This window comes from Chiloscyllium plagiosum, chromosome 39 (genome assembly GCF_004010195.1).
Source record: "Chiloscyllium plagiosum isolate BGI_BamShark_2017 chromosome 39, ASM401019v2, whole genome shotgun sequence".
NCBI classification, from domain to species: Eukaryota; Metazoa; Chordata; class Chondrichthyes; order Orectolobiformes; family Hemiscylliidae; genus Chiloscyllium; species Chiloscyllium plagiosum.
In genome coordinates, this window is record NC_057748.1 from 18,219,368 (window position 1) to 18,244,245 (window position 24,878).

General features: G+C 39.3%; 1 protein-coding gene across 1 annotated transcript in view; it reads left to right on the plus strand.

Moving 5' to 3' along the window:
• LOC122542299 (histone acetyltransferase p300-like) overlaps nucleotides 1-24,878 on the plus strand; it is a 118,682-nt gene that overhangs the window by 35,910 nt on the left and 57,894 nt on the right. The window contains exons 2-8 of the mRNA XM_043679907.1: nucleotides 567-1,282; nucleotides 15,580-15,756; nucleotides 16,607-16,862; nucleotides 18,251-18,364; nucleotides 20,470-20,712; nucleotides 20,997-21,105; nucleotides 21,447-21,584. Coding sequence (XP_043535842.1) covers nucleotides 567-1,282; nucleotides 15,580-15,756; nucleotides 16,607-16,862; nucleotides 18,251-18,364; nucleotides 20,470-20,712; nucleotides 20,997-21,105; nucleotides 21,447-21,584 — 1,753 coding nt within the window. The remainder of the gene's footprint in view (nucleotides 1-566; nucleotides 1,283-15,579; nucleotides 15,757-16,606; nucleotides 16,863-18,250; nucleotides 18,365-20,469; nucleotides 20,713-20,996; nucleotides 21,106-21,446; nucleotides 21,585-24,878) is intronic.

The window sequence follows — 24,878 nt, forward strand, 5'->3', positions numbered from 1 at the left end:
GGGAGGAATGTACAGAACTGAGATGGAGATTCAAACTACTACAAAATAATTTGGTGAATTTTTAACCTATTGTGAATTTTTTAACCATTATTCTGTTTCAAGACATGCTATAAAAATTTAGAACATTGAAAAAAAGCGTGTTTGAGTTATTGTCACTTGTTAACAAAGTATAGTTAATTGGCTCATTGGTGTTCAGCATTAAAGCACTAATGTATACTGTTACATATTTGAAGTATGCAGTTTAATTTTTCCTATGAATTGTCAGTGTGCAGTGAAGACCACAGGACCTGCAGTGCTTGGATAAATGCATAGTAGATAAAAGATGGGGAAGGCAAAAAACAGTTTGTGGCAATTACACTAGTTAATGGCTCCAAACCTCCTTACTGCAACAATGCCTTTTTATTAACAGTGTAGGATCAGTGCATGATAACCCACCAACCATTTCTTCTCATCTCAGACAGCACATGGCCAGGATTTTCCATGTTTGTGGGAAATGATCACGCTTGTAAAAGCAGGCATCCTGAGTATGAAATGATTTGTAATTTGTGTTTTTTTTCTCTTTTCAGATTTTGGATCCCTATTTGATCTTGAGAATGACTTGCCAGATGAACTGATTCGTTCAGATCCATTAGGACTGACCAATGGTGGTGATCTGGCTCAGCTTACTGGTGTTGGAATGGTGCAGGATGCTGCCTCAAAGCATAAACAATTGTCAGAGCTTCTAAGGGGCAGTGGTTCCAGTATCAATATGGGACATGGAGCAGTCAGTTCTGGTGGTGCCTCATCACGCTCCATGGATAGTCCAGTGCAGTCAGTAGGCAGCCAAAGCCAACAGAACAGTCCCAGTATAGGAAGCCTAAGTAGTATGGTAAAGAGCCCCCTCACTCAAGGTGGTCTTACATCGCCTCCTAACTTGGGAATGGGAGCAAGTGGAGCAAACCAGAGACCTCCAACACCGCAATCTGTGAACCCACAAAAACATGATCAGCTTCATACGTCTGCAACTAGTCTGATTCCTGGTGTAAACAGCCCAACCAACCAAGCTGGGATGAGCATCAATACCAATATGAATCCAGCCCTGATGAGCAGTGGCAATGCACAGGGTATGATGCAGGGGCAAGTAATTAATGGTTCTCTTGGTGCTGGAAGAGGCAGACCCAATGTACAGTACTCAAGCCCAGGAATGTCCAACACAAACAATCTACTTGCAGATACATTATCCCAAGGATCACCTCAGATGCCAGCAGGTCTCAAAGGACCCCAACCTGGAACAGTGAGCAAGGTAAAAACCAAGATTTTTCACATTAAGTCTTACCAAGGTAACTACTGAAATATGACGTGTTTGCCTCAATTGTATTGTACAGGATTCAAGTTTTCAATAATAAATGGAGCAGCTAAACTCTTCTTTGTAATTCTATACAAGTATACAATCATCTTTTGGGCTTCTCATTTGTCTTTTACAAGTTGAAAATTGGCTGAACTGAAGACTGTATGAAATCATTGCCCAAAGTTAAATTAAACCATAAAGACCAGAAGATCCTAGCTTCAGTTTGAGCTGAATTAAATGACCTTAGCTGGATAGTACCTGCAACAAAGCATTGTGTACACTGGAGATTTGAAGTAAAAGTAGTGCTTGAGAACCTCTGATCTTTGGAGAGAAACAAAGTTGATGTTTCAAGTATGATAGGACTCTCCACCAAACTTTGGTTATGAAAAATCAACTTAGATTTGTTATTTTGATTGCTATTTAATGACTCTTGGTCTGACTGACAGGATTTGACTTGGTCATATTAACCGTAAGAGCAACTCGTCGTCATTCTGACTTGCACAACAAAGATGGCTGCTTAGTTAAGACACTAGAGGGTGACTTTTGACAACAGTTGGTTTGTCAGGAGAGGAGAAAATTCAGAACTACTGAACTTCAAAAGAAAATATCAGGAGTCATAAGAGCACAGTCAGCAATTATTTTTAGGTTTACATGTTCAGGTAAAGCTAAATGGTTCAATTGCATTCTGTCTATTTTCTAATCTTTTCCCAAGTATTTTCAGATCTTGTTTATGTGTCTAAGAACTTTGTTCTGTTTTAAAGGCACTTGGATTGAAAACTAAGTAAACTGCTGTTGTTATGACTGATAAGCAATCCCAGACATTCTACCTCTACATAATAAAATAAAGCTGACTAAAGTCAATCTCATGTATACCCACAATAACCATACCCAAGCAATAAATAGACCTTTAATTGTTAAAAATTGCAGCGGTGGTAGTATCTTCACATACTAATGGCTTCAAATGACTGCATTGCAAATGGAATTGGAAATTATTCAATGTATTTTCTTTAATTTGTGATTCAGCTACTCACAAATCTAATCGAAATATTTAATCTTAAAATTGACCAATATTGCAAATAAAACAACGTAGAGCTTCTATAGAGTGCTAGAGAAAGTTATTGCAGACCTAGCTATCAAATACTGAAACAAAAACAGAAATCTTTGGAAAATCTCCAGATGTGGCATCTGTGGAGAGAAATCAGTTAACATTTCAGCTCCAGTGTCCCTTATTCAGAATGGTGAAGACCACTTCTCAGCGTTGAACATTGAAACTGCTGGCTTAGAGCTGACAGAGTGAAGAACATGGTCAGTTGCTCTTGCAATTTGAGTACTAAATGTTGGAAAGAGTTCTGACAATCTAGCAGTATTCTTTTCATCAGCTGACAGTTACAGAAAACTAGCATTTAAGGCGTATTATTTACCCGGAATGAGTATTTCCAATGTCACAGCATCATTCTGATAAAGTTGGACTTTATAGGGAATTGAATCTAATCTAATGTTGAATAGTGTAGAAACAGGCCCTTCAGCCCAACCAGTCCACACCAACCCTCTGAAGAGTAACCCAATTCACCAATTTAGCTTGGCCAATTCACCTGACTTGCACATCTTTGGATTGTGGGAGGAAGCCAGAGCACCTGGAGGAAACCCATGCAGACACAGGGAGAATGTGCAAATTCCACACTGACAGTCACCCAAGGCTGGAATCGAACAAGTGTCCTTGGTGCTGTGAGGCAGCAGTGCTAACCACTGAGCCACCATGCCACCCAGAAGATGCGATATGAAAATTGAAAAGTTACACAGTGACTTCTGACCAGTGAAATTATTCAAAAGTGATTTTCATTTACTATAGTTTTGTTTTAATCAAAGATTAATAGAAGTTTAAAAAAGATGAAATGTGAATAAATAAAATAGATAAAATTAGATTCTTAATCTGCATAAATTGACTCCTCCTAAAAATCAGGGACTTTGTTTTAAAAAAAATATTTGGAAGCTGGAGTTATTAGTAGTACTACTTCTTAGCGATGCAATATGCATTGTGGACAGATAGGAAAATGAGTACAATATATTTCACTTGATACAGTCAAAGCTAAAAAAAAAGAAGCTGGTAGAGATGTTATTTCAATCTCTTAAATCTTGTTCCTACTATTTAAATGAATGCCTTGTGTTGTGATACTACAACCCATCAATACCTTGCCCATCCTTCATGTCTAATTCTAGATTTAAAATGCAGCTAGATCATTGGACTAGTACTTGTTTCCATAGTTCTTAGTGCTCAGATTACTGTGAAATAGCAGTCTTTGGGAGATATTGTTTGTTTTTGTAAATAGTGCAGATTTTTCACAATCGTATTTGTCAATAGGGTTTGAAAATATAGTATGAAAATTGCAGAACTCGCTCTTCACCTCTGGTGTATCCATTTTTTTGGATATCATGACAGGATGGTCTGTGGACATGTTGATGAGCAACATAAAAGCTGATTTCGTTTGACAGGAAATTTATCTTTGTTGAAAAATGTGGTGCTGGAAAAACACAGCAGGCCAGGCAGCATCCGAGGAGCAGGAGAATCGACGTTTCGGGCATAAGCCCTTCTTCAGGAAATTTCCTGAAGAAAGGCTTATGCCCGTAACGTCGATTCTCCTGCTCCTCGGATGCTGCCTGGCCTGCTGTGTTTTTCCAGCACCACATTTTTCAACTCTGGTCTCCAGCATCTGCAGTCCTCACTTTCTCCTAGGAAATTTATCTTCAACAATACAGGTCATAAGTTTGGTTGATGCTATCCAGTTGTCACTTTAGTGTCTTGTCTGTAAGAATGTTTTGGATTTTGAATATATTAATCTTCATCAAGGAAGCATTTATTTAAATTTGCTAAATTGAGTGTGGGTTCTTGTTAAAATGTTTTGAACTTACATGATGTGATTCAGACATCTGTCTTCTAAATGTCAGACTAAGTATTATAATTTGAAATATTAATAACACCTTAACTTCCAGGCTCTTCTACTTATTTTATCTTTTAGCTGAACTCTGCCAAATGTTAAATTCATTATAGCTGAAAACTAATTGGATGCTGATCATCTTCAAATAAAAGGGAAAAGTTTGGCTTTTGTGTATTTCTTTGACCTCTTTGTTTGCTTTTGAAGGGCACAAAGGGAATGAGGACTGCTTGTGTGCATACTACTCAGTGAATTTGTAGCAACTATCGTGTAAAATGATGAAACATAGCTTTATTCTGTTGTTGGTTCCTAAGGGACAGAATCTCTTTAAACAATGAAAGTATGCCCTGGGCAGAGCAACTCTCTTGCAGTTGAGTGGCTGTGCATGAATCTGGGGCTGGGATTAGCATGGCTGTTGGCTGCTGAGCTTAGTGAGAGGGGTTCTCCTCCTTTGTTCTTACGTGGAGGTGCAGGTACCATCTGTTGTCCATGTAGTCCAAAGAAATGTTGTCTTTTTATTTTCTCTCTCTCCCTTCCCATTTCCTAATCATGTTCACTTCATTGGTTATTTAAAAAATAAAATGTATGTTAAAATGAATAGGAATAGTTTGGAAATATTTTTGATAAGCTTTTAACAGCACTTAATTTGTTAGTACACTAGGAATTCTACAAATAGTATCAAAAATTGCATTCTATTTTTGCAATACTCTGTGCTATCATTCTCAATTACAGGTTGGAAAGTTTCTTCACGATATCTTAAGAATTATGTTGAAATCCTAATACCAGCACATGCTCACGCAGCATAGTATGCGAGTTACAGCATGCACAAATTATAATGTGTAACAGCAGCAAGTACCAGTGGTAAATAGGTTAATAAAAGACTGCTTTTAAACATTTATAGTTTTCATTAATAATCTCAGATTTAGGTATTTGATGACAAATGACCAAATAATGCTGTATTAGCTTGTAGCTTCAGTTATTATCTCCCTCAAGTAATATTATGCAAACCTTTAAACTGATCATCTGGAGCCAGTGTATAATTGTAACTGTTGTCACCGTTTTTAAAATTTTCAATAAGTTAAACTTCATGAACATAGAACAGTACAGCACACAGTCACACCCTTCAATCTGCTGTATTTGTGCTGACCATGAGGCTATTCTAAACTGATCCTAATTGCCTGCACATGGTGCATATCCCTGTATTCCCTGTCTGTGTCTAAATGCCTCTTAAACATTGCTAGCGTATTTGCTTCTACCCCCCCACCCTGGCAGTTCATTTCAGGCCCCTACCACCCTCTTTGTAGAAACAAAATTTGCCTTTCATATTTACTTTAAACTTGTGCCCCCCCCCCCCCCCCGCGCCAAACAAATGTGTCTTCTAGTATTTGACATTTCCACCTTGGTCCACCCTATCCATGCCTGTCATAATTTTCTATGCCCCTCAACCTCCAATGAGAGCAATTCAAGTTTGTCCATCCTCTCCTCATAGCAACAGTGAAGCAGTTAAAATTGGGAATTAAAGAAGCCAGAATTGGAGGAGTATAGAGATCTCAGAGGGTTGTGGAGCTGAAGGAGAGTTACAAAGATAGGGAAGCACAAGAACTTAGATTTAAAGTTATGGATAAGACATTGGTCAGTCAGGAGGCGACTTGTGACCTCAGAGGAACGAGACTTGGTGTGAGGTGACAGAATTTTGGGTGACCTTGTAAAGATTGAATTTAGGAAGCTAATTATCACACAACTACACTAATTTTCCTTTTTTTAAATTGCTTATTCAATGTACTGAAGTAAAATTCTACAGTCCTCTTGATACTCTGCCATATTGCCCAAATGGGTGCTCTTTTCTTTAAAGATATTTTTCTTTCCCAGTTACCATGTCCAAATGTCAATTTTTCAAGTGTTGAGATTGCCTGTTGCTCGTAGAATGCAGTAGTTCAAGATGTAAGCTCCTCACCCCCTCGAAGAGCAGTTAGAGATGAGCACAAAATGCTGATCTTGTCAGAAATGACTGCATCCTGGACATGGATTTTTAAAAATAAGCAAGTATTTTTTGACCCACCATCAAGCCCAATATCCAAATGCATGCAGTTTCTGTAAGGATTTTAAAAATCGTAAAAGTTTCTAACCTGGGAGAAGCAGACTCTGATCTCCAGCATCTGCAGTGCTCAAAGAGTGTGGTGCTGGAAAAACACAGCCAGTCAGGCAGCATCCGAGGAGCAGGAGAATCAACGTTTCAGGCGTAAATCTTCCTTCCAGGATTGCTAACCTCCCTATTTTTGATAAGTGTAGACCTAAGTTCTGAAAGTGTATAAGTTTTCACTAATCATTCTGAGCTTTGTGTTAGAGAAAATAGAGGATACAATGATATGATGGTAATGGCATTGGACAAGAAATTAAAGGGCCTCTATGGTACTCCAGGAGCAATGGCTCAAATCCCACCTCAGTTACTTATGGAATTTAAATTCAATTAATAAAAGCTGGATTTGAAAGCTAGTCTCGGTGATGGTAACCATAAAGCCATTGTTGCAATTGGCCTTTAGACGTCATAAATAGCCATCCTTACTAGCTCTGTCTGTCAATAGCAAAGTGCCATAGATTTAAGGTAAGAAGAGAGTTGAGGGGAATTGTTTTTCACTCAGGATGGTGGGAGTCTGGAATTTACTGTTTGAAAGAGTGGTTGAGTTAGAAACTCACTAATTAAGTAGCATTTGGGTATTCACTGTGTTGTCATATCTCCAGGGGGGTGAGCTGGAAGTTGGGATTAGTGTAGTCAGATCTTTGTTGACCAGTGGATATGATGGGCCATTTCTGTGGAGTAAGTGTCTTGAGTTGTAAACAGCAGCAATATATACTGCACTCTGACGTGGCCTAGCAAATCACTCAGATCAAGATCAGTTTGGGATGGTCAGCCAATAGTTGCCTTGGAGAGATCCCAAAATCCTAAAGTAAAGTTTACAAACTGAATTATGTCACATTCTGTGATTGTGCTAAATGATGTTTTATTACTCAAAAAGTTCACTTTATCGAATTTGATGTAGATTGCATAATATTAGTGTGTTTAAATTTGGATGAGCAATTTCACACACTCTGAATACCTCATTGAGATAATCAGCATTGAGCATAATGTGCAGGTGTTAAAATGCAGGCATTTACAATATTACCGTTGAAAATATTTACAATACTCTTTTGAACTGTCCATAATGTTGCATGTCTGTTTCCCCTTCAAATCATGATAATGTATCGAAGTATTTGAATTTGTTTCCATAAAATAGCCATTTGGCGATTTGATAAGGGCACTGCTGCTACTACTACATATAATTTTAAAACATTGAATAGCAATTCCAGCAACGACATGATTCCCCATGGGAGACTGATTAGCAAGGTTAGATCTCATGGAATACAGGGAGAACTAGCCATTTGGATACAGAACTGGCTCAAAAGTAGAAGACAGAGTGGTGGTGGAGGATTTTTTTTCAGACTGGAGGGCCTGTGACCAGAGGAGTGCCACAAGGATCGGTGCTGGGTCCTCTACATTTTGTCATTTACATAAATGGTTTGGATGCGAGCATAAGAGGTACAGTTAGTAAGTTTGCAGATGACACCAAAATTGGAGGTGTAGTGGACAGCGAAGAGAGTTACCTCTGATTACAACAGGATCTGGACCAGATGGGCCAATGGGCTGAGAAATGGCAGATGGAGTTTAATTCAGATAAATGCGTGGAATTGGAAAGCATTTTGGAAAGCAAATCTTAGCAGGACTTATACACTTAATAAGAACATAAGACATTGGAGTGGAAGTAAGGCCATTCGGCCAATGGTAAGGTCCTAGGGAGGGTTGCTGAACAAAGAGACCTCGGAGTGCAGGTTCATAGCTCCTTGAATGTGGAGTTGCAGGTAGATAGGAAAAGTGAAGAAGGTGTTTGGTATGCTTTGCTTTATTGGTCAGAGTATTGAGTACAGGAGTTGGGAGGTTATTTTGCAGTTGTACAGGACATTGGGTAGGCCACTGTTGGAATATTGCGTGCAATTCTGGTCTCCTTCCTTTTGGAAAGATTTTGTGAAACTTGAAAGGGTTCAGAAAAGATTTACAAGGATGTTGCCAGGGCTGGCGGATTTGAGCGACAGGGAGAGGCTGAACAAGCTGGGGCTGTTCCCTGGAGTGTCGGAGGCTGAGGGGTGACCTTATAGAGGTTTTCAAAATTGAGGGGCATGGATAGAGTAAATAGACAAAGTCTTTTCCCTGGGGTGGGGGAGTCCAGAACTAGATCCAGAACTAGAGGGCATAGGTTTAGGGTGAGAGGGGAAAGATGTAAAAGAGACCTAAGGGGCCACTTTTTCCACGCAGAGGGTGGTGCGAGTATGCAATGAGCTGCCTTGGAAGTGGTAGATATATAAGAGGCATTTGGATGGATATATGAATAGGAAGGGTTTGTAGGAATATGGGCCGGGTGCTGGCAGTTGGGAATAGATTGGGTTGGGATATCTGGTCGCATGGACAGGTTGGACTGAAGGGTCTGTTTCACATCTCTGACTCAATCAGACTTCTTACATGCTTCAGCAATGTTAATTGAACAAGTGATGGTTAACTCTGTTTAGAGTTAATTTAGAATATGTGCAGAAGGAGGGATGACAATTAATACAACTTACCCAGCTTGTTATTCAATATGCTATTTTAGAAAGAGCTCCTCTCCTATATATAGGATCTGGCATGTCTGCAGCCTGTCACTGTTGAATAGCGTGCTAAATGTAATTACCTGCCTAAGACTCACTGTCCCTTCACTTTTTAAAGTCCAGCTCTTTGACCAAACCTCTGATCACTCCCAATTTTGCTCCTTTTGTTGTGCATCTATTCTATTCATGTCTTTTGAGGTGTCTTTGTTTTTTTTTTCTCTCTATTAACTGGGCTGTAGAAATGCAAGGAACTGCTGCATCAGTTGTCTTCGGAACATACGCCTGGTTATGGATCTGGAGCATAGTTAGTGCCCGTAGACTTGCCTCCCCATCAAAACAAAGTACTTTTAAGGCTTCAGAAAAGAACTGTCCCTGATAACAGGTCCGATCTTTGTATGGTATACAAATATGTATGATTTGCTCAAAATTTAAATCGTTTAATAATAAATCTGTCTCTCTGCTACTCATCTTTACCCTCCTTCGTTATATTGATGTAAATAGTGAGAGGGCAGTCCCCAAATAAGAAAAATCTGAAGTGTTGGAGATAAACTTCTGAGTACAACTGTATATATTACTGTAGCTGTTACAAATATCCAAATGCTGTACACTCCACCATTGTAACCAGACTCAGAAGGTTGAGAATTCAAGTTGCATTCCAATATTTCAATTCGTAATAAAATCTAAATTATTCTACTGAAGGAGTGCTGTATCTGAAATAAAAACAAAATGCTGTGGAAGCATTTGTGGAGGAAGATGATGATTCATGTTTCAGATCAAGAATCTTTTCTCAGTGCTGTATTTGACCTGTCTGCATTGCAGAACTCTAAGGATGCTGGATTATGTTCTATTCTCTATCATCTTCAGCAAAACATTATTAACTAGTTGTTTCATTATTTGCAGTTGCTACTTGTTGACCTTTGTGTGCAAGTGTCATGTTGTCTAAATATATAGGTTTTTAAAAACTTTAATATAATTAACTTGAACTCTTGCTGTATTATTTTAGTTACACACAGTGATCGTTACATTGGGGCACCAAGCACAGATTATATAGTAGAGATTGCCTTACTCATCAATTCTGCTCAGTCCACAAGTGACCCTGTTCTTATTGTTTGTGATTTGGATTCCTTTATCTTAAACCTCTCTGTCGTCTGTCTCCTACGCTGTCACAGTAATACTCAACAGATACGCAAGGGACGATGTATCATCGTTCATGCAGGCATTTAATAGCCATCTACTCAACGTTAAGTTCAGCAGTTTCGGATCATTGCCATCAAAATTCTCTGTAGAACCATTTTTTTTTCTTTTGCGTCCTGTTATCCTGCCTTATCACAAACTATAACAGACTTTCTGTTTTGTTTTCTTCATATTTCCACTTGCCTGCTTGCACCTGTAACACTTTCCAGGTTTGCTAAGAGGTCCCAGACAATGTAAAGTTGTCTCTTTCTTTTCACAAATTCTACCTCCTAATCTGCTATTTAATTGAGCATTTCTTTTTACATTTCAGGTTTAGATTTTCTGCAGCATTTTGCCTTGATCCCAATACATGCAGCCATTTTTTAATAGGATTTTATACTGTTGTCTTGCCAGTGTACCCCAATTGTGCCATAAGCTTGTAATCTGCAAATTGAATACCTTTCTAGTTTTATTAGTTTGCTTTGTGCTCACTAGTAACCAAGAGAAACGTGGAAATGTTTGAATAGTAGTTTTCAGTGGCTGTAAAGATCTATGCATATTCTTTTACAGATGTTGACTTTTAAGTTTCTCTTGTCAGTTCATTGCTTTAGGTTTTCAGATTTTGCTTATTCCTGTCTTTCCTTTTTTTTGCATCATGCAACAGTTGGCTAGATAGCCAAAAACTAGCTCTGGCATCCACCCCTAAATCAGAGAGTTGCTAGGTAGCACGTAATATTCCAGTGAACTTACTCTCTCGCTTTTACTGCTTCCCCACAATACATCAAGATTGAAAATTCAGCTATACTGTGTACTTTCTTTATTAATGAATTATTAAAATGGGCTTCTTACTAAATTAGCATTTTAAAAAACTGTTCTGCCTACTTTCAGCAGAAGTGCATTAAAAATGTCCATATGTTGTGAAGAATTTGGTTTTCTGGTTTCTTAAAAAAAACAGACTAGAAGCTGGAAATTGTTTGGTACAAAAATGCCTTAAGATGGGTAAAACACCAATGAATGCACACTCGTGTGTTGTCCTTTTCAACTTGTCAGAAGTGACTGTTTTGAAATATACAACATTAAGGTGAAATAGTAGTGAATATTCATTTGCTGTCAATGTTATGTAAATTTTATCCCAGAAGGCCCTTGTAGGTCTTAGTGAGTTTTGAGAAGATTTGTAGCTCAGGTTGAGTTCTGCATGTAGGCTTACTTGCTGAACTGGAAGGTTCACTTCCAGACGTTTTGTCACCCTACTAGGTAACATCTTCAGTGGGCCTCCAGGCAAAGCACTGCTGATTTCTGCTTTCTGTTTAAAAGTTTGGTTTGGTGATTCCATTTCCTGCGGTGATGTCATTTCCTGTTCTTTTTCTCAGGGTGGTAGATGGTTTCTAATTTGATGTGTTTGTTGATAGAGTTCCGGTTGGAATGCCATGCTTTGAGAAATTCTCGTGCGTGTCCTAGGATGGATGCATTGTCTCGGTCGAAGTGGTGTCCTTCCTTATCTGTACATAAGGACGCTAGTGAGAGGGGGTCATGTTGTTTTGTGGCTAGTTGATCATGTATCCTGGTGGCTAGTTTTCTGCCTGTTTGTCCAATGTAGTGTTTGTTACACTTCTTGCACGGTATTTTGTAAATGACATTAGTTTTGCTTGTTGTCTGTATATGGTCTTTCAAGTTCATTAGCTGCTGTTTTAGTGTGTTTGTGGGTTACTGTGATGCCAAGAGATCTGAGTAGTCTGGCAGTCATTTCCAAGATGTCTTTGTAGGGGAGAGTGGCTAGGGTTTCTGGGTGCGTTTACTGCTTGTTTGGGTTTATTGCTGAGAAATCAGTGCACTGTGTTCATTGTGTACCCATTTGTTGCTGAGAAATCGGTGGACTGTGTTCATTGGGTACTCATTCTTTTTGAGTACACGGTATAAGTGATTTTCCTCTGCTCTGCGTAGTTTCTGTGTACTGCAGTGTGTGTTGACTCGTTGAAATAATGTTCTGATGCAGCTTCATTTGTGGGTGTTGGGAAGATTGCTTCTGTAGTTCAATATTTGGTCCATATGTGTTGTTTTCCTGTAGTTGCTGGTTTGAAGTTCCCCATTGGCTGTTTGCTGTATTGTGACATCTAGGAATGGCAGTTTGTTGTTGTTTTCCTCCTCTAGTGAATTTTATGCCAGTAAGGGTATTATTGATGGTCTTGAAGGTTTCCTCTAATTTGTTTCGTTGTGACGACAAAGGTGTCATCCACGTAGCGGACCCAAAGTTTGGGTTGGATAATTGGTAGAGCTGTTTGTTTGAGTCTCTGCATTACTGCCTCTGCTAAGAGCCCTGATATTGGAGATCTCATGGGTATTCCATTGGTTTGTCTGTAGGTTTTGTTGTTGAAGGTGAAGTGTGTAGTACGGCATAGGTCCACTAGCTTGACGATGCTGTCCTTGCTGATGAAGCTAGTGTTGGGTGTATGTGTCTTTGGGTCTTCTAATAGTGTAGTCAGTGTTTCCTTTTGATGTAAAGAGGGCTGTTGCATCAAAGGAGACCATTATTTCATCCTCTTCTATCTTAATGTCTTTGGTCTTCAAGAATTCTTGAGTGGAGTGGATGGAGTGGTGTGAGTCTTTTACTAAGTGTTTTAGTTTTTGGTGTAGCTACTTGGCCAGTCCGTAAGTGTTCCAGGTAGTGAGACTATGGGTCTGTGAGGAGCTCCTGGTTTGTGAATTTTGGGTAATCCATGGAAGCGTGGTGTGTTGGATCTGTCTGGTTTCGTTTTTGGAACTTATTTATTTAAGATTTCTGAAGATTTTTGAGTAGGGCTGTGATTCGGTTCTCTAGTTGTGGGGTTGGGTCTATCACCACTTGCTGGTAAGCGTTGGTATCTGTAAGTGCGTTTGCTTTCTCAATGTAGTCTTTTCGACTTAGAATGACTGTCGAGCATATTTGTCTGCAGGTAGGATAACAATTTTTTTAGTCTTTCCGTTGCTTTCTTTGTGTATTGAGTGTGTTTCCTTTTTTCTGCTTAATGTTGGTGCGACTACCTGTCTGATAGTTTGCTGGGTTTCTTCTATGAGTTGGTTGTCTTTTAGTGTTTTGTCTAATGCTGTTAAGAAATCTTTCTTGTCCACATCCTGGCAGTTGTAATTTAATCCTACTAAGACGGCTTTTTCATTGTCTGTTAAGGGTCGGTCAGATAAATTTTTTTTTATCCATGCTTCTGTGTTGTCAGTGTTGTTACTTTATGTAAAAGTTTGTCTAGTTTTTTTCTGCAGGTCTAGTTTTTTCATTTTCTGTGTTTGTCGCTGTCTTATGTCTATGGCTTGTTGTATTGTGTCTGTCCATTCATGGTCTCTTGCATGAGTGAGTAAAGGTTTTTGTTGTAAAATTTCTGTTGTGGGCATCGTTAATCATTTCTCAAAGCATTCTGCGGCCGTTGTGCTCTGCTATTCTTTTGGCTAGTTGGGATGTTAAGGCGACCCTAGAGGCATGGCATTCTAACCGGAACGCATTCAACAAACACATGGCATCATCAACCCAAAGAAAAGCAAACCTGTAAATAGAAAGCAGAAATCATCAGCAGTGCTTCGCCTGGAGGCCCACTGAAGATGTTACCTAGTAGGGTGACGAAACAACTGGAAATGAACCTTCAGCTCAGCAAGCAAACCTATATCCACGCCCTTATCAGTGGCCAGCAATATTAGTTTTACATTGGGAGCTATTCTCTAATTTGAGCAAATTTTACAACCATTGTACCTTCAGAGTAAAACGTAAACTGGAATAAATTCATAACTTCCTCAAAGTTGAGTACCATTGCTAGGTCACTGATTTTGATTTAATGTCATATACGCACTGGGGGTCAGTTAGCTCAATTGGCTGGTTTATGATGCAGAGTAATGCCAGCAGCATGATTTCAATTCCCACACAAAACTGAGGTAACTATTGAATGACTCTTCAAGCAAAGGGAGAGGTTGAGATGAAGTGTGGTGACCCTCCAGTTAAACCACCACCAGATGTGTCTCTTTAATGAGAGAGCTGTCCTGTGGTCTGGTAGGACAATGGCAACTTTACTTTTTACTTATCTGCACTGAAATTAGAGTTGCATTTTGAGTATGGGGAGTTAGTGACTACATGTCAATGTTTAACCGATGACTAAAATGAGTGTTTTAAAGCTTGCACATGTTTCATTTGAGCTGTGTACATTATAAATAAGATCCTAAGGCAATTATGTAATGTTGAAGTGGTCCACAGTAATGCTTGGGATTCACTGAAAATTTGTTTATAATTGTGCATTTGGAGGTAGAAAAGTGGGTAAATATGGTAATTAGTGATTCATTTCTTTCCTCCCTCCCTCGCACCGAGTCTACACTTGCTTCTAAGATGAAATGTTTCTGGTAAAGGTAAATGATGGCTGTTAGCCATTTTCTGTCAGGCTTGCTATTTTATTTTGCTCATTATTGTAAAAAGTCGTCATAATCTTACTAGATCATTGGGCTACTACGTCATTAGAGAGAGGACTGGTGGTGGTTTAACTTGATTATCATGCCCCGCATGAGGGGAGAGGCTAAGAGGAGCCCTTCATGGTAACCTTATTACCATAAGAGTGTTCAATGAAATTTTGGATATAATATTTATCAAACATGGAATTGCATTGCACAAATGTCAAAGATATTGCAAACAAGTTGGCCATTTGTAAAAATCATGTTAGATTTTAGTTTATTGCTATTAAAACACTGAAGCAAATTGGAATGAGATTTTTCTTGATACGCTGAGAACTTTTTATGTAACATGTTGGATGTAATTCCTCAAGTTCAAATGAAAATGTGCTTTGCTTTCTAGAATTTATTAGGTTTTAAAATTGATTCATAGCAAAGTTCGAAAATGCACCTAATGAGTTTACTCATTCAAAATTAACTTGAATTTCATTCAAGCAGGAGGCTGAAAGAACACAACAAGCCAAACAGCATCAGGAGGTGAAGAAGTAAATGTTTTGGGTGTAATCCTTCTTCAGTCCTAGTTTCACCTCCAGTGTTTTTGTCTCTAACTGAATTTTATTCAGGCCGTGAGCTGTATTATAGAATGTGTTATGTTGCTTTGTAACGTAGTATTTGCTTTCTGCCACTGGATGCCCTTTTGAGCCATAGATCATCTTCTGACCAGAAAAGGCTTGCAATGCTGCTTTAAGCACACTCATTTCCCAAGCCAAACTTAAACCGAAAGTTTCTGCATTCCTTGGTCATCCTGACTTTAAAGTTTCCAACATTGCATCAATTCTTTCTTTTACATTCATGTTGAACTTTCTAATTTCTTTTTGGTTTTCCAAATGTTCTTGAAATGTTTACTTTAAGAATTCATCATTTGTAAGCATTTTGATTTCATGTAGTCTGTCCTCTAAATTAACCATAATCTTTTCAGCTAATCTTTTCAGACTAAATGAAGCAAGATGAATGTCTCGCATTCCATACTAAGTGTCAGAAGTTCATTTTACTTTTTTAAATCAATAGATGGGCATGATAGGCACCCCTAATCCTTACGGCCAGCCATACGGACAGAACCCTGGTCAGACACTGGGTGCCAGTGGACTTGGGCAGCAGATGCAAAGCAAAGGTGGCCTAGGGAACAGTCTGCCTCAGTTTACAATGGACAAGAAACCTGCTGGTGCTGCTGGGATGCAAAATTTGGTGAGTTCACTTATCTCAAATTCTGCCTTCCTTAATTTCTAACTTGTTGACTTTATTTTTAAGCAAGGGCAATAAGACCAAAATATGAAAGCAGTGAATGCAAAAGTATAGTCTCGAGAGGAATGTGTTTGTTTATTTTTAAAGTTGGTGCCTTGTTAAGGGACAAGTTTGTGACTACTTGTCCTACTTGTGAGCATTAGTATGTGTTTAATGACTGTCAAAAGACTTTGACATCTGTTCCTTGCATCAATCATCTTATACCATCACACATTGCTGAGTGAGTTATAGCATTGTTCTGGTTATAATGCCAACAAAGATAATTCCACCTGTGTACATATAGTGAGTATTATTAGGAATCCAGAAAGAGGATGGTTATTTAGAAGGAAGGGAATCTTGTAAGAGCTGGTGACTAATAGTTAGTACTAAAATGCAAAGAAATCCATTATCAGGGCTTCGACAAAAGCACCAATAGAAAACATTTCTGCTAAAAATAAATATAGTCCCTAAAAATTTAGTATGCAGGGTTTTGCTCATTTTCTTTTCGATGTACATTTTGGCACAGTGGTAGCATTTCATCTCTGGTTATTGCAGAGGCTGTAAAGCTGAATAGTTGATACTTCAAAGTAGTATTCAATGTGTTGTGTTTTGGTATCTGGTGAGAGAAGGGAAGTTAAACTGAAATATTTCTGCTTGTGGGATCTAACTCTGAGCAGTTTGGTTGTTATGTTCTACAATGCAGCGTTGGCTACATTTTATTTTTGAATGTGAATTTTTGCTTGTAAAGTGCTTTGAGACATCCTGATGTTAGGAAGGGTGCTCTATTAAATGCATGCTCTCTTATTTTCTAAAGCCGCAGCAGTCGTCCTCAGTGCAGCAAGGAGGAATAGGGCAGCCTCCAGGACAGGGAATGGGTTCTGCACCCACAGCAGATCCAGAGAAACGAAAACTCATCCAGCAACAATTGGTTCTGCTCTTACATGCACATAAATGCCAGCGTCGGGAGCAAGCCAATGGTGAGGTGCGACCCTGCAACTTGCCACACTGCCGAACCATGAAGAATGTTCTGAATCATATGACCCACTGTCAAGCTGGCAAATCCTGTCAGGGTGAGTATAAAGTGAATGAGTGTCACGAAGATTGGGCACATCATTTCTTAGTTGTTTCTAAATCATTTGAAACATATTTCCACCCCCCACCCCCACTCCACTTCTTTGCCATTATTTAATTCCCAGTTTCGTAAACTCAGCAAATGAGGCTATTGTTTGACTTGGGAATTTACATTAGCTAAATAATTACATTTCTTTGGTGGGTAAGTTATTGGAGGGGATTCTGAGAGATAGGATTTACATGCAGTTTGGAGAGGCAAGAACTCATTAGTGACAGTCAGTATGACTTTGTGCATGGGAAATTCTCTCAAACTTGATTGAGTTTTTTGAGACTGTGACTAAAAAGAGTGTTAGATCTCTGACAAGGCTCCACATGGTAGACTGGTTAGATCACAATGGATTCAGTGAGAGCCAGCCAATTGGATGCGAAGTTGGCTTGATGGTAGGAGAAAGAGGATGGTGGTAGACGGTTGTTTTTCAGACTGGAGACCTGTGACTAGCAGTGTTCTGCAAGGATTGATGCTGGGTCCACTGTTTATCATTTACATAAACTATTTGGATGAGAATTTAGGAGGTATGCTTAGTTAGTTTGCAGATGACACTAAAATTGATGGTATTGTGGACATTGAAGGTTATAAAGGGATCTTGATCAATTGGGCCAGAAGGCTGAGGAGTAGCAGGTGGGGTTTAGTTTGGATAAATGTGATATATTGCATTTTGGTAAGACAAACAAGCACATGACTTTTACAGCTAATGGTAGGGCCCTGGGTTGTGGTGTTGTACCTGGACCCCAGGTCTCTCTGTTCACAGTTCTTTGAAATTTGCGTCACATGTCAAAAAGCTGGTTAAGAAGGCATTTAGTATGCTTGCCCGTCTTTGCTCAGACCATAGAATATTGACATTGGGACATCATGTGGATGTACAGGGCATTGGTGAGGCCACTTTTGAGGGAGTACTGTGTACAGTTCTGGTTGCCCTGTTATAAGAACAATGTTAAACTGGAGAGGTTTCAGAAAAGATTTACAAGGATTTTGTCAGGACTCGAGGATTTAAGTTATAAAGAGAGGCTGCATAGGCTGGAACTTGATTCATGAGAGCTTAGGAGGTTGAGAGGTGACCTTGTAGAGGTTGAGAAAATCATGAAGGGCATAGATAAGGGAGTTCAAAACTAGAAGGTGTATTTTTAAGATGAGAGGAGAAGGTTTTAAAATGGATGTGAGGGGCACCTTTTTTCAATTTACATTTAATTCTATGATCATATGGGGTGGTATGAAGGTTATAATTAAACTCTTGAGTTTCTTTTTCACCTCAGTTTGACTTGGTTGTATTTTCTGATGGACATATTTATTTGCCCACATTTTGTTTCTGTGTTCTTGATCCCCCCACAGTTGCACACTGTGCTTCATCGCGTCAGATCATCTCCCACTGGAAGAACTGCACAAGGCATGACTGCCCTGTCTGTCTCCCTCTGAAAAATGCTGGGGACAAGCGTAACCAGCAACGTAAGTCTGTCTACCTTCCAAGTCTGCTAAAAGAATGGTCTAAAATTTATAATGAAACTGTGTTTCAAAATATACACTTGATATTAGTAACCTTGAATTTGCTAATTTCTTCACAGAAAAATTTTCAGTTTTAGTAAATAATGAGGGTGATTCAGAGTAAACTAATGATTTTCACCACTTTTGAGGAATGCCTTTTTAAATTTGCTTCTGGGAACCTTGATTATAAGCTGTAGGGCAAGTTGATGGAAAAGGGATTTTTCATGCCATTGTACAAAATTTTCAGTGTAATCTTGTTTCCTAAGGACTGGCTTGTATTACAATGTTTTGCTCACAGTATTCTGCTAAAGTGAACCTTGTTACTTCAAGGCCAAAGTCTCATTTGTTTAGGAGTCAGTCTAAGATTGACTGTTTTCTAATTGAAAAATATTTGTCTCTGGCTCCAGTTAAGGAGATCCAGTCTTGTATGTTGGCTTTCTTTCCTGTTTTATATTCTATTTGCAACTGTTTTGGGATTCTGTGTTTATGATGTGTGTGTACACAGGTGATTTGTTGTTGAGTGTGTTGTGATAGTTTTGCATGTATTCCTACTCATGTTCCCACTGTGATCGAAAATACTCCATTTTACTCCATTACATGATCAGAGTTTCTGATTCATGATCAGTTTAAATGTAGTGTTCTAGATTTTGAGGTGTTACAGGTATGAGCAAGGTCAAATTGTGGCTGTATCAGCATTTTGGTGGGAATTAAATTTTAGCTTGTTTTTGTTTTGAAGTCCAGAAAGCTGACAAGGAGGATGTGCTCATGCAGTTTTCAAACAATTGTGAGATGGTCTAGAGTGTGCAAGGGTGATTGGAGGCATATAATGGCGTGAAGTAAGGGCAGATGGATATCAAAGTAACAGGTAGGAATTTGAAACTATGCGAGTAGTGGAGGTTGACCATTGTGTCAGCAATCTGAAATGATGGTGATGTGTTGGAGGGATGGGTTGCTGAATGTGGTAATCCAAGGAAGTGAACCTGGTGGATGGAGCAGTAGAAGTTTAAACCTCACTTAGGTGATGTTGCGATTTTATGGCTGTAAAAACAAAATGAAGGCTATTTATAGTATTTATAATGCTTCCATTTTAGAGATTTATTAATCACTTGCCTTAAAGAAGTTTAATGGTTGGTTACTGGATCATAGTCAGAAATGTAATTTTTTTTAAAAACCCATGGAAAATACAGGTAAAAAGCATGGCCAGTTGCAGAGAAAAGTGGGAACAGCAAAGCTTCAGTGTTTTTGAGTAATTAGTGAGAGATTGTAGGATATAGTAAATTGAAGGACGGTAACGTGCATCATGGTGGTGAAGATGCTATAGGGAATAAAGACTTCGGTTCTCTCAATTTAACAAAAGGAAATTTCAGCAATACTACCTGCGACTTAAAGCATTTGACTTACAAATAGTAGATGCTTCCTACAAATCCTCAAGAAAGCTGTTTGAAATACTGCTTAATTATCTTAAAACTGTATTCCGGTTAGAAAAATTTGAGTACTAGCCAGCCAAGGTGAAGGGTGAGGCAAACAATTTTTTAATTCATTTGTGGGGTGAGGTCATCACTGGCTAGGCCAGCATTTATTGCCCAGAGTACAGTTTGAAGGGCTAGACTCGCATGTAGGCCAGACCAGGTAAAGATGGCATTCCCCTTCTTCACGGGCATTAGTGAACCAGATGGGTTTTTCCAACAATCAGCAATGGATTAATGATTGTCATTAGATGATGAATCTAATTAATGATCAATTCGACTCTTAAATTTTTATTGAACCCAAATTCCACCGTCTGCTATGGCAGGATTCAAGCCCTGGTCCCGAGCACATGGCCTGGATTAGTAGTCTGGTGATAATATCACTAGACCATCACCTACAATTACAGTGAGTACTGTCTGCTGACCTTAAATTTTTGACTGGCGGGCCAAGGTAATAGCTACACACAGGAGACCCCATGCTTGTATTAGGGTTATTGTCATTCACAAGTCCCAATTAATTCATTTATTAATAGAAATTTGGCTGTCTCAAGATGTTCTTCAATTCAGAATTTGACCTGTGTTGTTTTTCTTATTTTTATACAGCATTACTAACTGGAGCAGCTGTAGGATTAGGAAACTCGTTAGGGTCAGTAGGAGTTGGACAGCAGAACACGCCAAGTTTAAACACTACCAGTCAAATTGATCCGAGCTCTATAGAGAGAGCCTATGCAGCACTTGGACTCACGTATCAGGGTAACCAGATGCAGCCTCAACCTCAGGTGCAGAACCAGCAATCGTCTCAGGCTTCACAGGGGCACCAATCTCTGCGGCCTATGAATGCTATGGGTAGGTACAAACTGCATGCAAAATGGATGCAGCTTAGATTTGTGATAATCATCCATTCCCAAATAGTGGTTGCGTTTAAACACTACCAGTACTCTATCACTTTTTTAAAAAAGCTAAATTTTTCAAAATTACTTATTTCACTGCATCTTTATATTATACTTTTTTGTATCCAAAACAGTGTTTGAAAAATGGCAACAGTGCATATTACTGTTTGCCTATGAACTAATCACATTTTCACCAGTGGAGAATATTTTAGAATTCTAATGATCTTTTTGGCTTTACAGGTTCCAGCCAAATGGGTGTGAATGGAAGTAATGTTGGTGTGCAAGCCCCTAGCCAGCAGTCCAGCTTACTGCATGATGCTATGCTGTTGCCATCTATGACCTCACCCAAGTAAGTCTGGATTTGTTCTTGCTCTTTGTTTTAGTTTTCCTTTTTCATCTGCAGTACTTCATGTAATATAAAAATGCATGCATAAATTTGGGTGCCAATACTTTATTGACCAAAAGGTGAATTGTCCTTCTTCACTATGATCAGGCTAAAGAGTTCTATTGCATGACAGTGAAATGAATACTCAAAAATGAATGTCAATATCTGTACCACGTCATTTAATACAGAATGATATCAAATCTGTGAGGGGAGTACATGAAAGGCGAAGAGTTGATTCTTTGCAGTCTTACCCATTAAAAATTCTTACAAATTCTATCACTCTCACCATCTTTTAATTCTTTCAGCCCAATGCTAAGTGACGGCACAAATGTTAGTAATCTAAACGCGGTGCCAACAGCAACACCCCCCACCAGTACAGGCATTCGGAAATCATGGCATGAAGATGTCACTCAGGACCTACGCAATCATCTTGTTCACAAACTGTAAGTTTTCAGCATCTGTGTATTTGATAGAGGACCTAGAATTAGCCACTATGACAGTGATTAATTCACGACAGTTGGGATGATTGTTATTTTGTAGCCTTAATGTACATGGTTTTTTATATTATTGCAAATTATATCTCCTTTCCACCAGTGTTTTTCCTCCTGGTGGTGATTTTAAATTGTGTGCAGAAAAAACTCAAAATAGTTTGGTTCTTGTGTCACACTTCATCAATTTTAACAGGAAGCAAGAACTAAACTGATGTAGAGCCACTGGACTTGAACCGTTAACTCTGCTTTCTTCCTGTAGATGCTCCCAGGCCTGCTGAGTTTCACTAGCAGTCTTGTTTCTTTTTGAGTATAAGCAACCACTTTGATTTGGACAGGGTAATCTCAGCTGGATCTGAAATCTGTGTTCCCCCAATGCCCACACAAGTGCAACTCCAGCAAAAGTCGTACGAAAATAATCAATCAGAAATCCACCTGATTCTTCCATTTGGATTACTCAGGCCTGTTGTATCTTCCAGCATCAGGTTATCCATTACCAAAGGCAGATTTTGCCTCAAGACCTGATTACATAACTCCACTGCATAATTCTTTAACCACTTAAGGCAATGACTTCCATGCAAGTGATATGATTCAACTCAGGAAACTGAAAGCAATTCACAAGATGTGATTGTTGGTCCTGAATTTCACAACTTGTTGTTTGAGGTTTTTTTAATTTTACCTTCTTTTTAATCACGCTGTTTTTCCACATCTCTGAAGCAGTTAGGACTTGAACCGGCTGTCTCAGTCCAGAGGTAGGGACGTTACCACCATGCCACAAGAAGGCCCACCCCCCCCCCCCCCCCCCAAACTTTGACTGAGTTTCACTCACTTGAGTACGTGACTCATCTGCAAAGGTTGCACGTTTGGTTGTTAAATATGCAGATAACTGGATGAATTGTTCGTCATCGCAACTTGTTGCAAGCTAACATCAATAACCTGTACTATCTAACTTTATATATTGGAAACGTACACAGTTAATCTCCTGCAAACATTTCTTCATGTTATGCTTATCTCAGATTGAGCTGCAGCACATTTATCCCTTCATTTGCCAAATTGTTTGGGTACATCTGACCTAACACTTAAGTAATTTTTTCTCTCCCTTAACCTTCTAACCTTTCCCTTACCAAGATAAAGAACAAAGAAAATTTACAGCCCAGGTACAGGCCCTTCGGCCGTCCAAGCCTGAGCTGATCCAAATCCACTGTCTAAACCTGTCACCCAATTCCGAAGCATCTGTATCCATCTGCTCCCCACCTACTCATGCATCTGTCCACACATATCTTAAATGAATCTGCTGTGTCTGCCTCTATTACATCTGCTGGCAACGCGTTCCAAGCACTACCACAAAGACTTCCAAATTAGATCTGTTCAGTCAGATAGTCATAGAGTTATACAGCATATAAGCAGATCCTTCAGTCCAACTCATCCATGCTGACCAGATCCTAAATTGAACTAGTCCCAAAGTTTGTGAGAAGAATTGTAGCTCGGGTGCTCGTTGTTGTGGTTCTGTTTGCCGAGCTGGGAATTTGTGTTGCAGATGTTTCGTCCTCTGTCTCGGTGACATCCTCAGTGCTTGGGAGCCTCCTGTGAAGCGCTTCTGTGATCTTTCCTCCGGCATTTGTAGTGGTTTGAATCTGTGCACATCGATCTGGACCCAACATACCGACCACTGCAACTCACAGCTGGAACTTGATAACTGGAAGCGGCAGATTCAAACCACTACAAATGCCGGAGGAAAGATCACAGAAGCGCTTCACAGGAGGCTCCCAAGCACTGAGGATGTCACCGAGACAGGGGACGAAACGTCTGCAACACAAATTCCCTGAACAAGTCCCTGTTTGCTAGCTTTTGGCCCGTATCCCCCTCCATCCTTTTTATTCATGTACCCAACCAGATATTTTTAAAATCTTATTATTGTACCAGCCTCCTCCATTTGTTCCTTATGTGCACCTCTGTGTGAAAAGGTTGCCCCTCAGGTTCCTTTTTAAATCTTTCCCCTCTCACTTTAAACCTATATACTCTAATGTCGGACTTCCCTACCCTACTCTAGCTATTCATCCTATCCATGTCCCTCACGATTTTATAAACCTTTAGAAGGTCACCCTTCAGCCTCCGTAGCTCCAGAAAAAGAAACCCCAGCCAATTAGGACAAGAAATGAGTAAGAGTCAGAAGAGTGGTATGTATTGATCAGTATTGTAACAGACTTATAGACTGGTGAAATGTTCATATGCATGGATGAAATTGAGAGGGGTGAAGTGATGCATTTTGGTAAGATGTTTGGAGAGATATGATACAAAAATAAATTAATTTTAAAGATGTGCTATAGGTCAGGATCTATTTAAACCATTTGAAGGTGGCAGTACACATTTTTTAAAGGGATACGTGGGCTTCTTGGCTTGATCAGAGGAATAGACTGCAAAAGCCGGGAAGTTATTGTACCAGGATATATATGGCATAGACGTAGGCCATTTGGCCCAATAAGGCCACATTGGTGTTGATACACTAATCAAGCTTCCTCTCAACTTTCCTCATCCAAATCTTTTATCACAGCCATTTTATTTTTATTTTCCTTTTATTTTAGTCGAGCTTTACTTTAAATCTATCTATTATTTGTTTGGCTGCAAAGTCCACGTTCTCGAAGTTTCTTCTAAATTGCATGTTGGATTTTTTCGACTATCTTACATTAATGGCCTATATGTGGAAGTGCAGCTGTTGGACTGGGGTGAACAAAGTCAGAAGTCACACGGCACTAGATTTACTTGAAATCATAAGCTTTTGGAGCACTGCTCCTTCAAGTGAAGCAGCTTGGACTGTGACCTGATGTCCTGTGACTTCTGACTAAGGGTCTGTACTTTCAGTAAGAAAGCAGTGTAAAATGGTGGAGTTACCAGCGACCTGAAGTGGGGATGCCAGAGCCCACTGTGAAGTGGCAGCAGTGGCCCAGTGTGGTACATGACGACAGCCAATGATTAGACTACATGGAGGCCCCCTGTGCTGGTCTGTTGCAGACAGTCCTTGAAGAGAGACTGTGATGTTTATCTTTTTAACTTATTTTTCTGACCTATGGTCATACTATAAATAGCTGTAACATAACTTTTTTCGTCACTTCTCATTCTGTAACAAAGGATTGTATTGAAGTACTCTGTACCTAATATGGTGGTATGTGTTGGTGACATTATTACACTATAACAAAGCTGTCAATGAAGATGCTGCACTTCGTGTGTCTTAGTACCTAAGATGGTACTGTA